Source organism: Rhipicephalus microplus, chromosome 10 (genome assembly GCF_043290135.1).
Source record: "Rhipicephalus microplus isolate Deutch F79 chromosome 10, USDA_Rmic, whole genome shotgun sequence".
NCBI classification, from domain to species: Eukaryota; Metazoa; Arthropoda; class Arachnida; order Ixodida; family Ixodidae; genus Rhipicephalus; species Rhipicephalus microplus.
In genome coordinates this window covers 71,698,751-71,716,477 of record NC_134709.1, presented here as the reverse complement: position 1 = coordinate 71,716,477, position 17,727 = coordinate 71,698,751, and the positions used below count along the sequence as shown (strand labels likewise).

General features: G+C 43.4%; 1 protein-coding gene across 1 annotated transcript; it reads left to right on the top strand.

Moving 5' to 3' along the window:
- Nucleotides 1-3,435: 3,435 nt before the first annotated feature.
- Nucleotides 3,436-14,740, top strand: LOC142774764 (protein O-mannosyl-transferase TMTC1-like). Its single transcript, XM_075875800.1, has 10 exons — nucleotides 3,436-3,588; nucleotides 3,746-3,859; nucleotides 4,344-4,487; nucleotides 6,384-6,595; nucleotides 7,509-7,644; nucleotides 8,571-8,715; nucleotides 9,548-9,685; nucleotides 10,557-10,679; nucleotides 11,435-11,512; nucleotides 11,734-14,740. Exons 1-10 carry the CDS (start codon nucleotides 3,467-3,469, stop codon nucleotides 11,869-11,871), a joined length of 1,350 nt encoding a protein of 449 aa, XP_075731915.1. The 5' UTR covers nucleotides 3,436-3,466; the 3' UTR covers nucleotides 11,872-14,740.
- Nucleotides 14,741-17,727: the final 2,987 nt, after the last annotated feature.

Genomic DNA, 17,727 nt, shown 5'->3' with positions numbered 1-17,727 from the left:
TCTCACGCGGAAGAGCTAAGTAACAGTTTAAAATGGCGTCTTTATTCGTGAAAAATTTAGGAATGCGGCAAGGTGTACTTCAAAACAAGAGACAAACAAAATAACAGTCCTCAATTTTATTCGCCGCTTTGATGCATTGCTGGACCCATCGTAATTCACGTTTCGTAAGAAACTGACATTTTAATTGAATCTTTTTAGAACCTATGCAAAAGTATAAGTATTTTGTTTTTCATTTTATATGATCTTTTCTTTGGTGAGTGCAACTGTTTCTTACGGGCAGCTGACGCGGAATTTTCCTGCTCTCTTCTCGCAATACGATGCTTCTCATGATCCAGCAAACAAAGTGGGGAACATAGCGTTTGTCTTTTGCGAACTAGCTTGTTGACCTACTTGTCGTATATATCAGTGTACACTTTTCTAAAACTTCCCACCATACGTTTTAAGTTAAGCGTTTGCGTCGAAGCCTTGTACCCCGCGTTAACATAAACAGCGCAAGTTAAAAACACACGTACACATGAGATGAAAGACGTCTAAACAGTAAGTATCACTGCAGCGATACCTCTGCTCAAGCACTCTTTCATCACTCGATATTACTATGTTGCCCTGTGCTTCTAAAGTTCAGAGCAACTTGGCAACTTCGCATGTTCACGGGAGGTGTCTATGAGGCAATAGAATTGCCTCTCTTGGACGTGCACAAGAAGAAAAATGAAGAGAAGACGGACGCTGCTCAGTCAATTGAGATTGCTTTAACATACAGACAAGAACTCGTATAATATTTCTGCGTCTTCAGTCGAACAACTGTCATACGAACACCTGCATCGTGCCTTGTTTTTTGACGCTTTATTAGACGTCTTTGTTCCTAAATCAATATCAAGGAAACGTTTTACGTTTCACGAGCACGAACTGCGCTAAATTTTATTCCGCGGTAGTCTGTTGACATATTAGAACTTTCGATACGTTCTTTGACGTGGTCGTGTTTTTCCATTCTGTACGATGTTCAACCAGCGATTTCACTGCCGCAATTTGTTGTGTACACGCACGCACAAGTAGCTTCATAGCTTCTTCAAAGATAGTGAAAGTGCAAATGACTCTTTCACTAAAATATATATCCAGCGGTTTCTTTCTTCATATCCGGAAAAAAGAAGCTAAACCTTTTTTTTTCTTCATGATGTTGATTCCTAGGTAATTGCATCTCCAGTTGTCTTAGTCTATTCCCGGTACGATCGTTCGGCGCCCTCACTGTCTTAGCATAGTACGTTGAATAGCACACAGAAACTGGTTGAAATAACATGTGAATGCACAGTTTTCTTGCAGCAGTTCACACTGTCATATCATGTTCACATGCAAATCTTTCTATTTCTGCTCTATTTATTACACTAACAATTCATTTCATATATGATAACCCCTGGCCTATCACAAGCGATCATTCATCCCGGTTTCTTCTAAGTAGCCTGTCAGGACTATATAGGTTGTGTTGGCGTGGTGTATATATCATGTTGCTCATGCATTCTGGCATGACAAACATGTGATACACTGAACGTCCAAAGTCAAGCTTAATGTTTTTCTTAAAATTCAGCACTGGGAAGAACATAACATCACTCTTTTCTAATAACTTACGTATCCAGGGGGACACAAAGTGATACAATAATGGTGGCTGTCAGTGGCCCAATTCATTAGGATTCAATAATTACCTTTTCAGGGATTGCAGTGAGCGGACATATTTGTATTGCGAAGTGGGAGACAGTTGCGTTTCTAAACATTTACACGTTGAAAAAATTCTTCTAGCATTCCTGTGCTCCGAGATATCGCGTGGAAACCTCATTGTGCTTAGCGTGACTACACGTGCAAGACAGTCAGCACTAGCGCGAACGTACTTTTCGATTGGCCATGGTAGTTACGTGTAATCTGACAATGGGTAGAGGGCATTGGTAAAGATGACAACGGTCGCCCTTTTAATACAGGCGGGCGATCAAAAGTTACGGCTGTTTGTCACATTGGGGAGAAACATTACACCGATATTTACAGCCCTGCATGCGTAATGATTCAAGGTAAAATTAAACCTTACCGTGGCATACCTCGGAGACAGAAATGCTAGAGGAATTCCTCCCCGTGTAGATGTTTCGAAACGCAACTGCCTCCAACTTTTCAATGCAAAAATGTCTGCTTACTGTAGTCATTGAAAAGCTAATTACTAATGGCATCTTCGAGAAAGCGCACCGATGTGCACCAGTGTGCGCCAGTGGGTCTGTACGTATTCGATATATCGCACCGATGCCCACAAACCATCTTCGGTAACCAGGGCGCACCCTTTCGAGGAACTTCTTTTTTGCGTTGTTCCGAGGTGCTCCGAGAAAATTGGTGGGGCGACGCTGTGTAATCCCTGCATTCGCTGCGTGCCACGCTCGTAGCAGACGATCAGCAGGCGAAGCGCAACGGCTGGTATGGCGACAGCAAGAAAGATAGCGTGCCTCAAATTTTAGGAAGCTTCTTTGTCCAGTTCATTTGATGACGACAGTGAAGATGAAATTTCGCTGAGATTGGGGACAAGGCACACCGATGAAGTACCGAAAGTGTGCAATTTCGTAGCGGAAACTGTCAAGCTCTACTTCGACGTCGACGTGAGTACTTTTATGTATACATATACTTTGAAAGTGTTTGGACTTGAGCTTATGGGCTCTATTCATAGCGCAAAACAGCGCTCATCGTGTAGCAGACGATGCAAAAAGCCGGACAGAGCACAGGGGGGTGCAAATTCAAAGCGCGCGCGTTACGCTAGGCGGCGCTAGCAGTCCGCACCAAAGCAGTGGATTTTCTCTTGGGTATTTTCGTTTGCCCCTCCACATAACCGGGGCGTTTTGCCTCTTTTTCTTCTTGGGGAAATTCTAGACTGCTCAGGGGCACAATTCCTGAAGACAATATAAATCCTAGTTGATTGGGACACTGAAAGCTACAATTATTGTCTCCCTTTTAGTCCTCAGGATACATAGGTGTTCTCCAAAGGTGTTTTTCATGTTCTTCCTAGTGCTGAGACTTAAGAAACCATGAAGGAAAACTTCAAACACCGGGTATAGTGAACTAAATCTCAAAACATGTATGACTTCATTTGCAACCAAATACAAAATAAACTATGTATGCGACTCTTTTCTGGCTGCTTCCCATATCATTGATTCCCAGCCGGATTTGTTCTTTGCACAAAACGTTGCGTATGATTCAGCTTGCCACGTTACGCTTGGCTCGTCAAGCATTCATTTGCTTTCAGGGACATGAATGCGAGCTTCTCGTGTAACGAAGTTCACATAGACATGACACAACTGTTGGCTTTCATTCGTTTGCCGTCATAATGTGAGCTTTTTTGTTTGATGTTCCATTTATATAATAGATGCTGCAAAGTTTGCTGCACTGTCATTCTCCTTATTACAGCATCGGCATGTCTCTGTTGGTGGCCGAAGGGCTGTGCCGCCTTCACATGCGGTGCTCTAGAGTGCTCCGGATGTGTTCTACGACCATCTGCTTCATTCTGGTGCTGCTGTTTGCTGTACGCACCTGGAACAGGAACGGCGTGTGGGCATCAAGGGAGGCCCTATTCGAGTGGGTTAAATTCGTATTGTGTTCACGTGCAGTTCATCTTTTGTTTCACACTCATTGTTCATCAAACGTAGAACGCAAATCAACATTGCACGCTTTCTTTTTTCTCTTTCGTTCATTATATTTACATTAGGTGAATGATGCATTTTGTTTGTTTCAGATCCGGTGTAAGGGACCTTCCAGGAAACGCAAAGGTGCATTACAATTACGCTAATCTGCAGAAGGACATTGGTAACTCGGATTTGGCCATCAAACACTACCGGCTAGCAATTGCGTGAGTTCTCGGTCGCTGAAATCTTTGCTCAACGTTTCTTACATGCAGTGTTCTTGTCCAGATACATTCTTCATTTAGTGTTATTTGTTTTTTATGTATGAAGTGTTTTTCACTCTTTTTGTCAAGAAACGCCGCGTGACATTGAGAGGAAAAAGAGAGCAACAGAAACCGTGTACTCAAACGATACCACCCGAACCATAAAATGAGGCATGCAGGTTTTTTATACGACGTAACCCGGGCATTTGCACTAGGTCTACCAGCGAAAGAAGCTATCTTTTTTTTTATTATGGTTTGTGGCCAATGAACCTTTGAGGGGATTGCATTACCTACGCTTGTTCAGGCCCAGACAAGCGAGAAAGAATATTTATTTTTACTGCGATTACTGAAGCCTTCGCTTGCGCTGGTGAGGACGTGGCATACTGTAGCAGGTGATGGGGCGTAATGCGATAAGGTGATCTTTGAACACTTTTTCCGCTTCCCGCAGGTTGTGGCCAAATCACGCCAGCGCTCACAATAACTTGGGCACTGTGCTGACGTCAGCGGAGGAATCTGAACACCACTTCCGGTACGCCTTGAAACTGAATGCAAACCACCCAGGGGCTCATTTTAACCTGGCGAATATCTACAGGTACGTGTGACTTTTCTAGCAAAGTGTGGGTGTAGTGAGGTTAAAAACTGACAGGAAAAAGGCACACTTGAAACGAAACATTATTTTTCGTTGATTGTAAATATAAAGCCAATAAACAAAATTCACAGCATATTTACGGAATAAATGAGGATGAGTGGGCTGAAGCGTCCGTCAATCTGTCCGTGCTTCCGTCAGTGTGTCCATACGTCCTTACGTGTGCCCGTTCGTTCATACGTTCTTGCACCCGTCCGGACGTCAGTCCATCCGTTCGTGCGTCCGTTCTTCTGTTCGTCCGTGTGTCTGTCTGTCTGTCCACCTCCTTGTCTGTCCGTCCGTCCGTGCATACGTCCGTCCATCTAGTGAGCACTTCAAGCGCCGCCATCTCGCTTCTTTTCATCATATATTCATCTTATTCAAATAACGCCATCCAGCGGATAATTCAAGAACTAAACAAGAGTATGTACCACATTTCTGCTCTCAGCGCTTTGTTAGCACCGAGCGCGTGACAACGACGCCATGCTACGTTTTTCGTAACATGTGGACACGCGGATATGATCCCAAGGGCAGATAAGTGCCACTGGTATGCGGGTGTCTCAAGGAGAATAATCCTTCTTCGTGTATGCGCCACAGGTTACGTGCTGCAACAACGGGACGCACAAGTTACACCATAAGGAGCTTCGCCCCTAAAACACTTTGTCATATAGCGAAAAAAAATGACCGCGTATTTGTCTGCTTCACTGCTAACGGCGTCGAAAGAGAATAGTCCTCTGCTTGCCTTGCTACATGAATCTTGGTCTCAATCTTGGCTACCTGTGATGCTCTGTTCTTGTACCATTTCTGTACGGCTTCGGTACTGCTCCAGCTAAGGTGCGCAATAGCTTGACGCGCACTTTATGCTTTATTGAAGTGCCAAGTTGCTTCCCGTGCCACTATTTAAAGCACGCTTACGTTCGTTCTGACGCTTGTTCAGGTGCCGTCCAGTTTGACTGACGTACACCAGTCATGCAGTGTGCGTCAACCGACAGCACACGTAAGCTGGAGAAGACGCCCGAGCTTTGAAGATATCGCAAAAAGACAAAAACGAGAGTTATTTGAAATTATTGCTACAAGAAATTGGGCATAAAACACACCAGCAAGCCGTCTCTTCCTTTATTCTACTGCGAGATAGGCTATCTTCACGACTAGTGCGATGCGGTTGTGTGTTATCTGTTTTTGATTTTTTTTCTATATGTGGGAATGTTATTGGTAACACGTGATGTTTCCGTTGCTTGATATTGGCAATTTACTCAAAGTGTGGTTAAGTTAGAGTCTACTAAAAGAGAGGAGTGCCCGGTCCCAGCTTCAAAAAATGAAGCCCAAACAGGATCAACCCGCTTGTGGCACTGTCGGTAGTCTGCGTTGTGCCGTCGATTTAAAAGTTGCGGGTGGAACTGAAGGGGTAAAATTCCCGCTTCCCACTCAAAAGACCCAAGTTAGAATCGCAGTTGTAGATGGCGCATTTTTTATTGTAAGTGTCACTTGTACAGCTGTATTGGTTTGGCTTTGTTTCTTGAATCTCACTTCAGTGCGCTACGCACTGCAAAAAAATGCGAAAAATTTGAAGTAATGAAAATGAGGGTGATAAGTGGAGTTTGACGTCCCAAAACCATCATATGGTTCAGAGAGACGCGTAGTGTAGGCCTCCGAAAATTCCGACCACCTGGGGTTCTTTAACGTGCACCCAAGTCTGAGCACACGCGGCTGCACCATTTTCGCCTCCATCGAAAATGCAGTCGCCGCTGCCGGGACTCGTTCCCGCAACCTGCGGCTCAGCAGCCAAGTACCTTTGTCACTGGATTACCATGGTGGGGCGAAAAAGGAGAAACTTGACAGTTAGCGTTCTTTTCCCACGTGCAGCAAGCAAGGCCAAAAGGACGTCGCAAGAGCCCTGCTGGAACGTGCGGTGGAGCTTGATCCAGACTTCTGCGAGGCGTATTCGTCACTTGCGGCCCTCATGGCTGAAAAAGGTGACCTGGCTGAAGCGGAGAGGTTGCACCAGATGGCGTTGCGCAGTGATGACCGAAATGCGGATGCCCGCAACAACTACGGCACATTCCTTCAGTCACACGGTGAGGCCGGCTGTACTGTGACTTCTATTCAATTATAATAAATTCATAGTCATGCTACGCATAAAAGGTGTTAAGTACTTCTTCAATAGCTAAATAACTGGTAACTCGTCTGGTAAACTGTATCTAAGCCAAATTAGGCAAACACTTGAAAATTGTTACTGCAACGTGTGACAAGATTTGATATTGATTGATGTATGTGTGGTTTAACGTCCCAAAACCACTATATAGTTTAGAGAGACGCTGTAGAGTAGGCTTCCGAAAGTTCCGACCACCTGGGGTTCTTTTACGTGCACTCAAATCTGAGCACACAGGCCTACACTATTTTCGCCTCCATTGAAAATGCATTCACTGTTGCCGGGATTTAATCCCGCGACCTGTGGGTCAAGATCCGAGTACCTTAGCCACTAGACCACAACGGCGAGGCAACGTATGACAAGTTTCCCGAGGTCCTATTTCAACGTATAGGTGACAATTCGACCCCAGCACAGTGTAGCCAGCTGATCTTAGAACTGGCTAACCTAATAAACTGTTGCTGGAATGATTTCCTAATTCAATATTCAGAAGTTACAATTTTAGCACGTCCTCCGACATTTCTTACGGTATAAATATGATATGGTGCCGGAGAGGTCAAATAATGAAGCGTTCGGAAGCGCTGATACATGGCACGTTTGTCGATGATAATTTCAAACAGCAAACTTGGAAATTCTTAGCGAGCAGAAATTCCTGAAAAGACAGATCGTAAAGTTGTTCAATGAAAATGGCTGCTGGTACTGAAGTATATACCTGCCGCTTCGCACAAATGACACCCTGGTTCTATAATTTGTCATCTCTGATATAATTATAATTACTTCTTGCAATACTCTGCCTTTTTATGTTTTTATTCAAGTAATCATGGATGTGCTCTTTTGTGCAGGCCGTGCTGAAGAGGCCATGGCACAGTATGAGCAAGCTCTCGACATCCAGCAAAACCACACCGTGGCACTATTTAACGCAGCTAGAAGCCTTCACAGCATGAACCTCAACATGCAGACTGAGAGTCTCTACAAGAGGTCAGACAGTATACCAACAGCCGACCTTGGTGCATAGAACTAAATTAACCTATCAATTTCCCGGTTGTTGTGACAACATACTGACCACATGTCATAACAGCTGACCTAAATATAGGATGAATTGATTAAATTTCCTGGCAGGTTTTTTTGCAACACATACATATTACTGATGCCACTGAACCATCAGAACCACGCCCTGTGCCTCAAATCAATAGTTTCTTACGTTTTCGATTCAGCGGGCCAAGCCGCGGTAGAGCTTTAAGAAAGGTGAGCGTTGGTTGAAAACGTCGTAAGCCAAATATTCTCAGCATAGACCGATGTTATTGAAGGCCACTAGCTGGTCCATGTTGTTAGGGGGAAAATCTGAACAAGATACCGTCACTGAGTGTTCGTGTTCCAATGACGGCTTTCTTACAAGACGCTTCCTCGTAGTTAACATAACGTAATGTATTACTCGTGTTTTACGTAATACTTTCCTTGACGTGTCTTTGTAGGAATTCCGCATCGATGCCCCCAAGTGCGTTCTAGCCTTTCAGATAGCACTAGTGTTACAATTAGTGCTTCAGATGTATTTAGTAGGTAACACTGATGTTGCCTAATATTCACGTTGTCAATTTGAATGAATGAGCTGCTGAGTGACATCTACCATAGCATCACATCACGAGTATCAGGGAGTGAGTTTTCCAACCATGTTTCAAAAGCTTGGCTTCCTACAAAATAACTTTTGACACATCGTATCATAGTTGTTTTTCATCGTATATACAAATGATTGTGTAGAGCAAATGTGGGACGGTCGCTCAAGAAGCCTCACTAAACGTACGTTGCCGTTAAGCCAGCACCATGCACGCTATACGTGAATCTGCCATACTGGTCGAATTTTTGCAGTTTCAGTTTCCCTGATATCATGTGTTCTTCTTTAACGACAGGGCCCTCGCTGTTGAGCCGGATCCACAGGTGATGGACAACCTGGCTGTGTTCTACGTCAACGCTGGCCGCCTGGCTGAAGCAAGAGAGCTGTTTGAAGATATTCACAGGCGTTTCCCGGAGCACCGTGAAAGCAAGGTTCACCATGTGAGTCACGGACACCCAGCGGAACTTCAATTCTACCAAATAAATATTCGTAGCACCTAGTATGTGGCATCGTTTGGCAACGCGCACTGCTCCTTTTCACAAGAGAGAAACATCAGACTAGAAATGGCAGACCATTTCCGTTCTATTTTTCATGACTAACTTACGCAAATAAGATCTTTTGTCTTTTTTGCTATTTAGTTTCAGGCGAAATGGCTGTAATAAATATTAAGCACAGTTTTTAAGTACAGGCTATAGTTCATTGCCTCTTAAATACAGAAGAGCCGCCAGAATTGTAAACTTATTTCCAATAAACTGACCCAACTTTCTCTGTTGATGTCTGCGACACACCGCACACGGCTGAAAGCATTGGTGTTTTAGTGCGACTTTCATGCAAAAATCTAGTTTATGAAGGTAGTGACGTTATACCAGCAAAGGTGGTACAAGAGTACGGGACGCGTGTGCATGCATTTAAATCAACTTACATCCTCGCAAGGTGCGTGCTTGAGAAAAAAGAATAATGAATTCTTCAAAATATAGAATACATTCTCGAGAGTGTGTGCAATAAAAGAAGGGGTATATTTGTCACTGTGTGAGGTTGAAGTTAAAGTAATTTTGAATTATGTGTTACGGGAGGTGAAAGGCGTGGTGATGTTCGTTGCTGCAGTAGCTGTTTAGGCACTGCTGCATTCATACGTGTTAAACATCTGCATTTGTATGAGCGAACGTGTTTGTGTTCGTGCTCCATTTTGTAAAGGCATTAAATAAGTACTGTAGCTGATTTAGCGTGCTGTGTAAAGGAGCTTATGGTGTATTACTTTAACTTTATTTTCAGGCTCAGCTCCTGATTCAGCTCAGAAGTTTTCGAGCAGCTGAAGACCTCCTACTGGATGTGATTGAACACAACAGCACCGACAGAGGAGCGTTGCATATGGCTGCCCTTTTATACAACCACATCAACCGCACAGTCGAGGTACTTGTTACCTTATACCGAATTGGACAACCAATTTGTTTTGTTAGTGTGCGAACCAAGCATTTATTTCTGCGCGGCATATTACTTGCTTGTCAATGTTTGACCTGCGTGCGCGTACTTAAAACCATCGCTCTTTATTTGTCCCTCAGCATTTTCCACAGGTAGATATCACTGGCCTTCGTCCAATATATTACTTCACCTAATGTAATAGCGCGGGTAAATCTGCACTCCCTGTAATAGTGTTTCCCGTTATCCCTATAACTCAGGTCACTTGATTTTTCTGCGAGAAATTAATGGTTCCATTTCTTGCACTACATCACTGTAAAGAAAATGGCGAGCAAGCATGCGATTTTGTTTTTATTGTCACATATGCTTCAGGCAGCAAGCAGTTACTGGTGATTAACATCTCAAGATAATTGAAGTGCCTAGCAAGTAGCCGAATTGTTGGCTGGGGTGTGGAGTGGCCAAGGTTTGTATCTAGAGGGCGAATCGAGATGTGATTCAGTACTTTTCTCAGATCTGCTTACCAATTATTTGTAGAAGGCGACTTATTGGTCGTTAAATTACAATTGCAAATTCCACACAGGGTGCTCTATAACTACGGTACTGTTGAAGAGACCATAAAAAGCGCCCGAATTGAAATTAACGCCTGAAAAATACGTAAAAAATTTGTGTGATTTTACGAGAACTTGTCTTATAAATCTTTATTTTAGGTAAGTAAACAATATGCCAATTGTATACAGCAAATTAGGTTGCCCACACTGTCCTGAATACAATTAGTGATTGTCCGAACCATTATGTCTTCTCGCACTGACGTTTATGATTAGTGGATTAGTCATCACCTTGTTTATGCTTCTCTCTAATATTTCAGGCACTGGACTACATTTTGAAGGCTCTAAAGCTATGCGATGTTGATGACCTGCGTTGTGCGAAAATACACAGCGATCACGGTGACATACTGAAGGACTTGGGTGACCTCAGCTCGTCGGCAAAGGTTGGTTCTTTGAATGAGGTATTTTTTTACTGAATTAGCATATGTTTCTAACTCGAACTATCTTGAACCGATTAATTCTGTTGAGAGAGCTTTAAGTTTTTATAATGTCTGAGATTTCGTTTCAGTAAGTTCAGCCAAAGTTGATAGTTATGCGGTAATTTGGAGATACTTTTGCGTGGGCAGAAAGGTGTGCATACAAAGTAACAAAATTAGCAAAAATATTGTAAAAGTATAATTTTAGGTCAAGAAGCAGCTGTTTCACAAAAACAGAGTTTTTTTTTAAATGTGGCTACATTTTCACTCGGAGCTAATAAACATTTTAAAGATAGTAGTGTGAAAACGTTTCAACCCAAACCAAACAGTAACATAATGCAATATCGCTGTAAAAAGCTATATTATTACTCATACATTTTTGGTTTTTCCGAATACAAAAATATTTTATCCATGAACAACATTTCATATGGTTACGTCTATGATCATTCACTCAATATTTTTGTTCGTTTATTATCTATAGATGTGCTGTGTCGTCAAGGGCAGAATTAAAGCTGAAAAATTTCTGTGCAAATGTTTCAGGGAAAATAAAACATGAGTGCCATGGAATTGTGGATTTCTTTTGAATTGATTTCCTAAGAGACTGTCATCAGGCATGCATCTAGAGATGGCCACTTAAGTTATGTCATTATTATGCCCCCTACGTGTTCTTCATATAATAACATAGATAAAAACAGAAAAGGCCATTTTGTTTTCTGTTTCAGAGTTACGAAGTGGCCATTCGTCTGGATTCTGGTCTTGCTCACGCTCATCTGAATCTCGCTGTAATCAGACACTTGGAGGTGAGCATTGAAGTTGCGTTATTCGGTAAAACATTTCTAAAATTTGTTTTTTCATGCTTCAATATTCATTTTCTTCGCCAAAACACACAATACTTGTTTGCTTGTTCCTTGCGTTCTCTCTTACAAGAGCTGCACTTGTGCATAAACAACTCATTATCCGACGCAAAAAATTTCATGTGCAATCTACTGGCTAACATTTTATGTTAACCATTGTCTCACAGAGTGACTACCAAGGTGCCTTTCGACACTATCAAGTTGCCCACTCATTAGACCCAGAGAACAAGCTCATTACAGACAACATGGCCAAGTTGAGGCGACGAATCACCAGGCCACTCACGCCTTTCCACGACTGTGTATAGGGCGGATACTTCAAGCCGGAGTGCGGTTACCGTGCAGCTTTTCGGCATATGAACATTGACGCTTTGGGCGGTGCCTCTTGAACTGGATTTACGGTGTCGCGCTTTGTAGATTCCGAAAACTTTGCCAGTGAGCATGCAGATGTTCTCGGACTAATAATTAGTAATTCAAGCGTATAGGTGTATTTATTTTATCAACTGTGCTTCAAACATTATGTCCTCTTTCACAGTGCTGAGATGTCCCCCCCCCCCATATTGTGACATTTCATATTTGTAATAGAAGGGCTAATAACTATTGAACGGGCTTTTTTTTTTCATTATACACAGCGCAATTCTTTCAAATTGACGAGGCTTGATGCAGTACTTAGCCTCCTTGAATGTCCACAGTGTCACACAGTGATTTTCATGGAGTGATTACGGGCTCACCACACCATGTTTCTTTGCAAAGTTCATGCGTTAATTAAATTGATTGATTGAAATATCGGGTTTCACGTCCCAAAGCCAGCATATGATTTTGAAAGACGCTTATGAAAGATTATGGGCCTACAGCATTTTCGCCTCCATCGGAAATGTAGCCCCCGCAGCCCGGATTCAGCAGCCGGGTACCTTAGTTACTAGATCACTTCGGTGGGGCTACGCTAATCAGGTTTCTCCTGCTTTCATAGATGATTGCAGAAGTACTCATATTCAATATTGTTTTTTTTGCGTGCAAAGCAGATAAACTTGCACAGGAGATTCGCACACAAATTTCCTATACACGAAAACTTTTAAATTGTTCTTGTGGAATTTTAAAATTAACACGAACAAAAGTGAAGGACGACTATAATTTTTGTCACGTATTTTGGTCTTTACACTATTTCAAAAAGAAATTAAAAAACAAGAACCTTGATTACCAATTGTGCCGGCTGTGCCAAACCTATTTATCTTCCACCTTCTTGTCAGTACTTCTGTAGTTTGCTGTTGAGAAACGTACCACTTCTTTGAGCAGTGTCACAAAACTATGCAACAACGTGCCTATATTTCCGACTGTCAGTGTTGCTGGTGGGGGAGCCATTGCAACGTAACTCTCTCAAAGTGCGACAGATTTGCTCACGCCTTGTTGCTCTGACTGGATCGTCATGTGCGTCGTCAATCACGGAGGCTTACGAATTGAGTGAAGTCCGAATGCAGCAGTGGTAGGACACAGGAAGACTTCGCGCGAAAAGTCTGACGTCATCACCAGATTGCAGCGCGCGTATACATTGATCTTGTTTGTGTGACCTACAACGAATGTGCAAAATCTGTGTATGTCCTGCTTTACAGGACGCAATGCAGGCGAACGTCCTTTGCTGCTGAGTGTCTGCTAGTGTAAATTGGTAGTTGTTCTTTTTTGTTGTGCTGAGAACAACAGAGAGTTCAACTGGCTGATGAGCATTTACGATAACCGAAATGGAGGCATGTACACACAAACACAAGAGGAGCGATCAAGACAACACAAACACCATGTTTCTGTTGCCTTTGCCTGTTCTGTCGTCGCATTGCTCCTTTTGCCACCGAGTTGTTGCCTCGTGAAGGAACTCCGTAAAATAATTTTACGAATATTTTCGTAACTTTTACTAATTCGCAATAGACTATTTTTTGGTGTGTTTGCATTATTTTCAGGTCAGTGGAAACAGGGCGGCACAGAAGCAGACGCAGATCAAAATGTTGCGAGTTCATCTGTTCCCGAGTTCCTTCGGCCTTCTTCTTAGGACAGCAGTGCCACACCCGCTGAATGCTGTTCGTAACGCTCAACGCTATCTATCCGCCATCGCACCAGTGGTATATAGTAGCGCATACGCAGTCTGTTTTTCAGCGGCAGCATACAGTTGTGTAATAGCGTGCAACAACAGCTGTTAAATCGTGGTAAAGCTCGAAGCAACGCAAAGCACTGAGTACGTATGATGAAAGAAGGTGTATAAAATCGCCGTCACCACAAAGAGAAGTGAACGATTGCTCAAGTGCATAGGTGTTATACGAATGGACTAATAGCCCCCCCCCCCGCCACATATGCCTCTAGTTTTTGGTCAGTTGCTCCTAAGGATCGTGATAAAGTGCACTGTCTCTTAGTCTATCTGCACCGGAGACAACGCGAATGACATTTCTCGTCTGATTGCGAGAAAATCGTGACCCGCGTTACTTTATCAGCGTAATTATGTGCACGTGGCTTATGTAGAAAGTAAAAATGCTGTCCAAGAATACAGGTGAGCTTTAAGGGGCTTTCGCACAGCTTACGGGGCAGTAACCAAAAGTGGGTGTTGATGGCGTACCATAGGTGTTATTCATATCCAAAATGTTTCAAACGCTTAATATGCTGCCTTCCTTCCACTATAGCTGCATAACGAAGTCCTAAAGGCCCGATGACCTTGCAGGAGCCGTTATTTGCGTCGCCTTACTTCACCAGAGCCTGGCAAAGGTAGATCTTTTTCCAGGAAGCTGCTTCACTGTGTGAATTATATTGTCAATTCTAGCATATTCTCGGCGTTCATCGATATTATTGCCAACTGACGTGCAATGATCCGAATTGATGTGTTCATATAGTCCACGATAAGTGATGTCATCGAGCTGTGGGAGTTTTCATGTATAGCTGTGGTCTAGGAGATAAGTCAAAGTTTTTTTAACGTCGAATAACTTAATCTACGTTTCGTAGACCTATTTTCAATATTGCCCATTGGGAGAAATTCGCACACTCCTTTGTCCCATGTGTGCGCTTGTTTGTCACCGCAGGTAATAGAGTGTCAGTGTTAGAATTGTTATCTCATGCCTGTCTGACTGAGTGTTTTCATCCGTAGCAAGTTTGTAAAAGACTTCTTGTTGTCATGTCTCACAAAAAAAATGTGATGTCTTCATGAAACTCTGTCTCTTTTTCAGTGAGTATTCTGATAACCGTATTGTTGTTTTATTTTTTGTTTCGCAAGAGCGGGCGTCATCACGTTTAGTCCAGCCCTCCGTCTGTACACGGCCTCAAAATTTACCTCTACTGCATGCTCTTCTACATATTATGTGTAGATTAACCAGCCTGTCATGGTTAATAACTGTCACTTCATTACAGTGATCTCGAAAGAAACTTATGAAGATAAGCACTGATGATGTAAACATGAAACTGATGGTGTCAAAAAAAACTAGACACAATTCAACTCGGTGCGTGATCATTCGATCACACATGTTCAGTTGTACGGTATTCGCACTTTTTTAGACCTTCAGCACCTGTTTTATTTAGCGTATTTCCACACTAACCTGCCATAGGTACAATAGGCACAATAAAAACATTGCTGAATCACCTTCTCACATGCAATCAGTGCTCACAGACAAGGCAGCCTCGTTACCATTCGCGCAAAAATGGAGCAAACAAACTACAGTAAATTAATAATCTCAATTCTTCAAAAAAAATCAGATGACCTATGATATGAATACGTCTTACTTTTTTGTTTTTTATCTGGCCTGTTGCACACTTAAAAAATAGAAACACTGGCATCAGCAAATTACCTAACCTCGGCATGAACACTAAGTTGTGGATGAACAAGCGGGTGCTGTGGTAGGCGATGCCTCAAGTCGAAGAACATCCTGAGTAATGTGGCTACTAAATCAGTTGGCTACAATGGCAGCTGTAACGCGCGCAGCGCTTTCGCATGGACTGTTGCTACAGCTTCAGACGAACAATCTTCCGGGTATTCCGATTACGCGCCCCACTCAACCTCTTCCGTTTTCCCATTTCCATATCACAAAATATCGCAGTATACTCATACGTATACCAGCAACAACAATACCTTGCCTAGTGTATGAGCAGGCGCCGAAAAAAGAAACATAAAAATCCTGACACGGGAAAGCAGCGAAGCGAGCAGAAGTGAGATTGCCGTATTCTTTGGCCCCCCACTTTGGTCTCCCGAGGGAGCACACGCTGCAGACTCGTCTATTCTTTTCCGAGAAGCCACTTTCACTGCACCACTTTTTCTTCGGATTACATCTTTCCGGCAATCTTGATTTTCTGGGGACGATAGCAGTTATACTGACACTCTTGATGAAATTTTGCCGTTACTGTCACAGTCATGTTCTCTATTAAGTTTGTATCGATAACATCATCGACACATAGAATGTTCTATACCCGTGGGTAAAAGCATGTGAGCAGGGGCGATGAAGGTTGGTAAAGAGAGAGAGAATAAAATGAGGGAAAGGCAGGAAGGTTAACCAGAAAATGCAGCATCCGGTTTGCTACCCTGCACTAGGGGAAGGGAGAATGGGGAAGAAAGATGGGACAGAAAGCAAAGAGAGAAACAGACGCGCGCAATAAAAGTGGGGGGGGGGGAGCTGGGGTGCTATAGTTTATACAATAGGCCACTGCCACGCAAAAAGTTCAGTAAGACCTTCACTGATTTTCTGTGAGCACACAAATCATGTCGCCTTTCAAACACTCATTGTTCAGACAAAGATCTGTCGTCAAGGCGAGCTAACGCAGCAGCTAGTTGTCGTCTTTGCACGCTGTAACGAGGGCAGAGACAGAGAACGTGCTCTATAGTTTTATCGCTGCCGCAATGACCGCAAGCAGCGCTGTCTTCCATGCCGATTCGGAAGTCGAAAGCTATATGGTGAAGGCGACACCAAGCCATAGTCGGCAAAGCACTGTTGTCTCGAGTCGAGAGAGCCCAGGCGGGGGCTGGAGTTGACGAGACGTGTCCAGTCTATGCAGTCACATGTGCCGTAAGCACTCGGCGTTCCACAGCAAAGAAATGTGACCAGCCCATCTATGTTGCATGGAGAGCGAACGCGCAAACGTCCTCCATAGTTTGAAGCTTACCGTCGATCGGTACTCAAGCAGACAACAAAAGGCCCACTCATCTTGAAGGTGCACGAACAAACGACAGGAGAGGGGAGTCACTAGAGCAGCTGAAAACTTTGATTCTAAAGGCGAAGTCGCCATCACTGCCACGTGCGCTAGCTCGGCTAGCGTCAGCATACGGCTATCACTAAGTGCGGCGTATCATTACGTGTGCTGCGCTGTCAACCGGAAGAGATGCTAACTCCTTTAAGTGACCGTATCTTCTTACACCAAGGTTTTGTAGAGTTACGCGAGTGTGGATCTAAAAGTGTTCGTGGCCAGCCCTGCTTCTTGAAATAATTTCTTATCATCGCATGCATTCATTTGCTCTTGCAGGGAAGCGTGGTTCTTCTACTGCTTGCATGCGACTGCGGCGAACTCCGAGACATTGTCTATCATCTTCCCCATCTCGAGATTGTAGTTTTTGACATTCTGGAAGTAATATGGAATCCAAGGTTCGTCAGTTGGATGCACAGCCGCTTACAGAAGAGAAGATCCTGGCACCTTGGCCGCCGGTCTCCCATGCACGCAAAGCCACGAAAACCCTTTTGCACTTCTTAAGAACCACCAGACTTCACGACCATTTGTGAAAGAACAGTGTGACACCATGCTGTGTAGTCTCGAGCTGACCATTCATTCTTCTCTTTCTTACTCCTCTTCTTTTCTATCTCTTTCTTTTCTATTATTCTCTCTTTCCACCACCCCAAGTGTAGGGTAGCCAACAGAAGCAAGCTTGGTTAACCTCCCTGCTTTTCCTCTCTATTTATCTCTCTCTCACTCCCTCTCTCTTGACATTCTCTGCATGGTCTATTTGAAATCTGAGGTATTTGGGCTGCACGTGGCAGATGCTGCGTGTTTTTAGCTGTACAGCCTTATAAAGATTCTTGTAACACGTTTCTTTTTCAAATACGTAAAGAACGAGAAAATAAAAGGCATCGCCTTGCCCAATGTCATAGCGGAAGCTTAATGCAGGCATCACTCGGAAAGATATTGCTGAGTTATTGGCAGGTACTACAAAAATATACTAA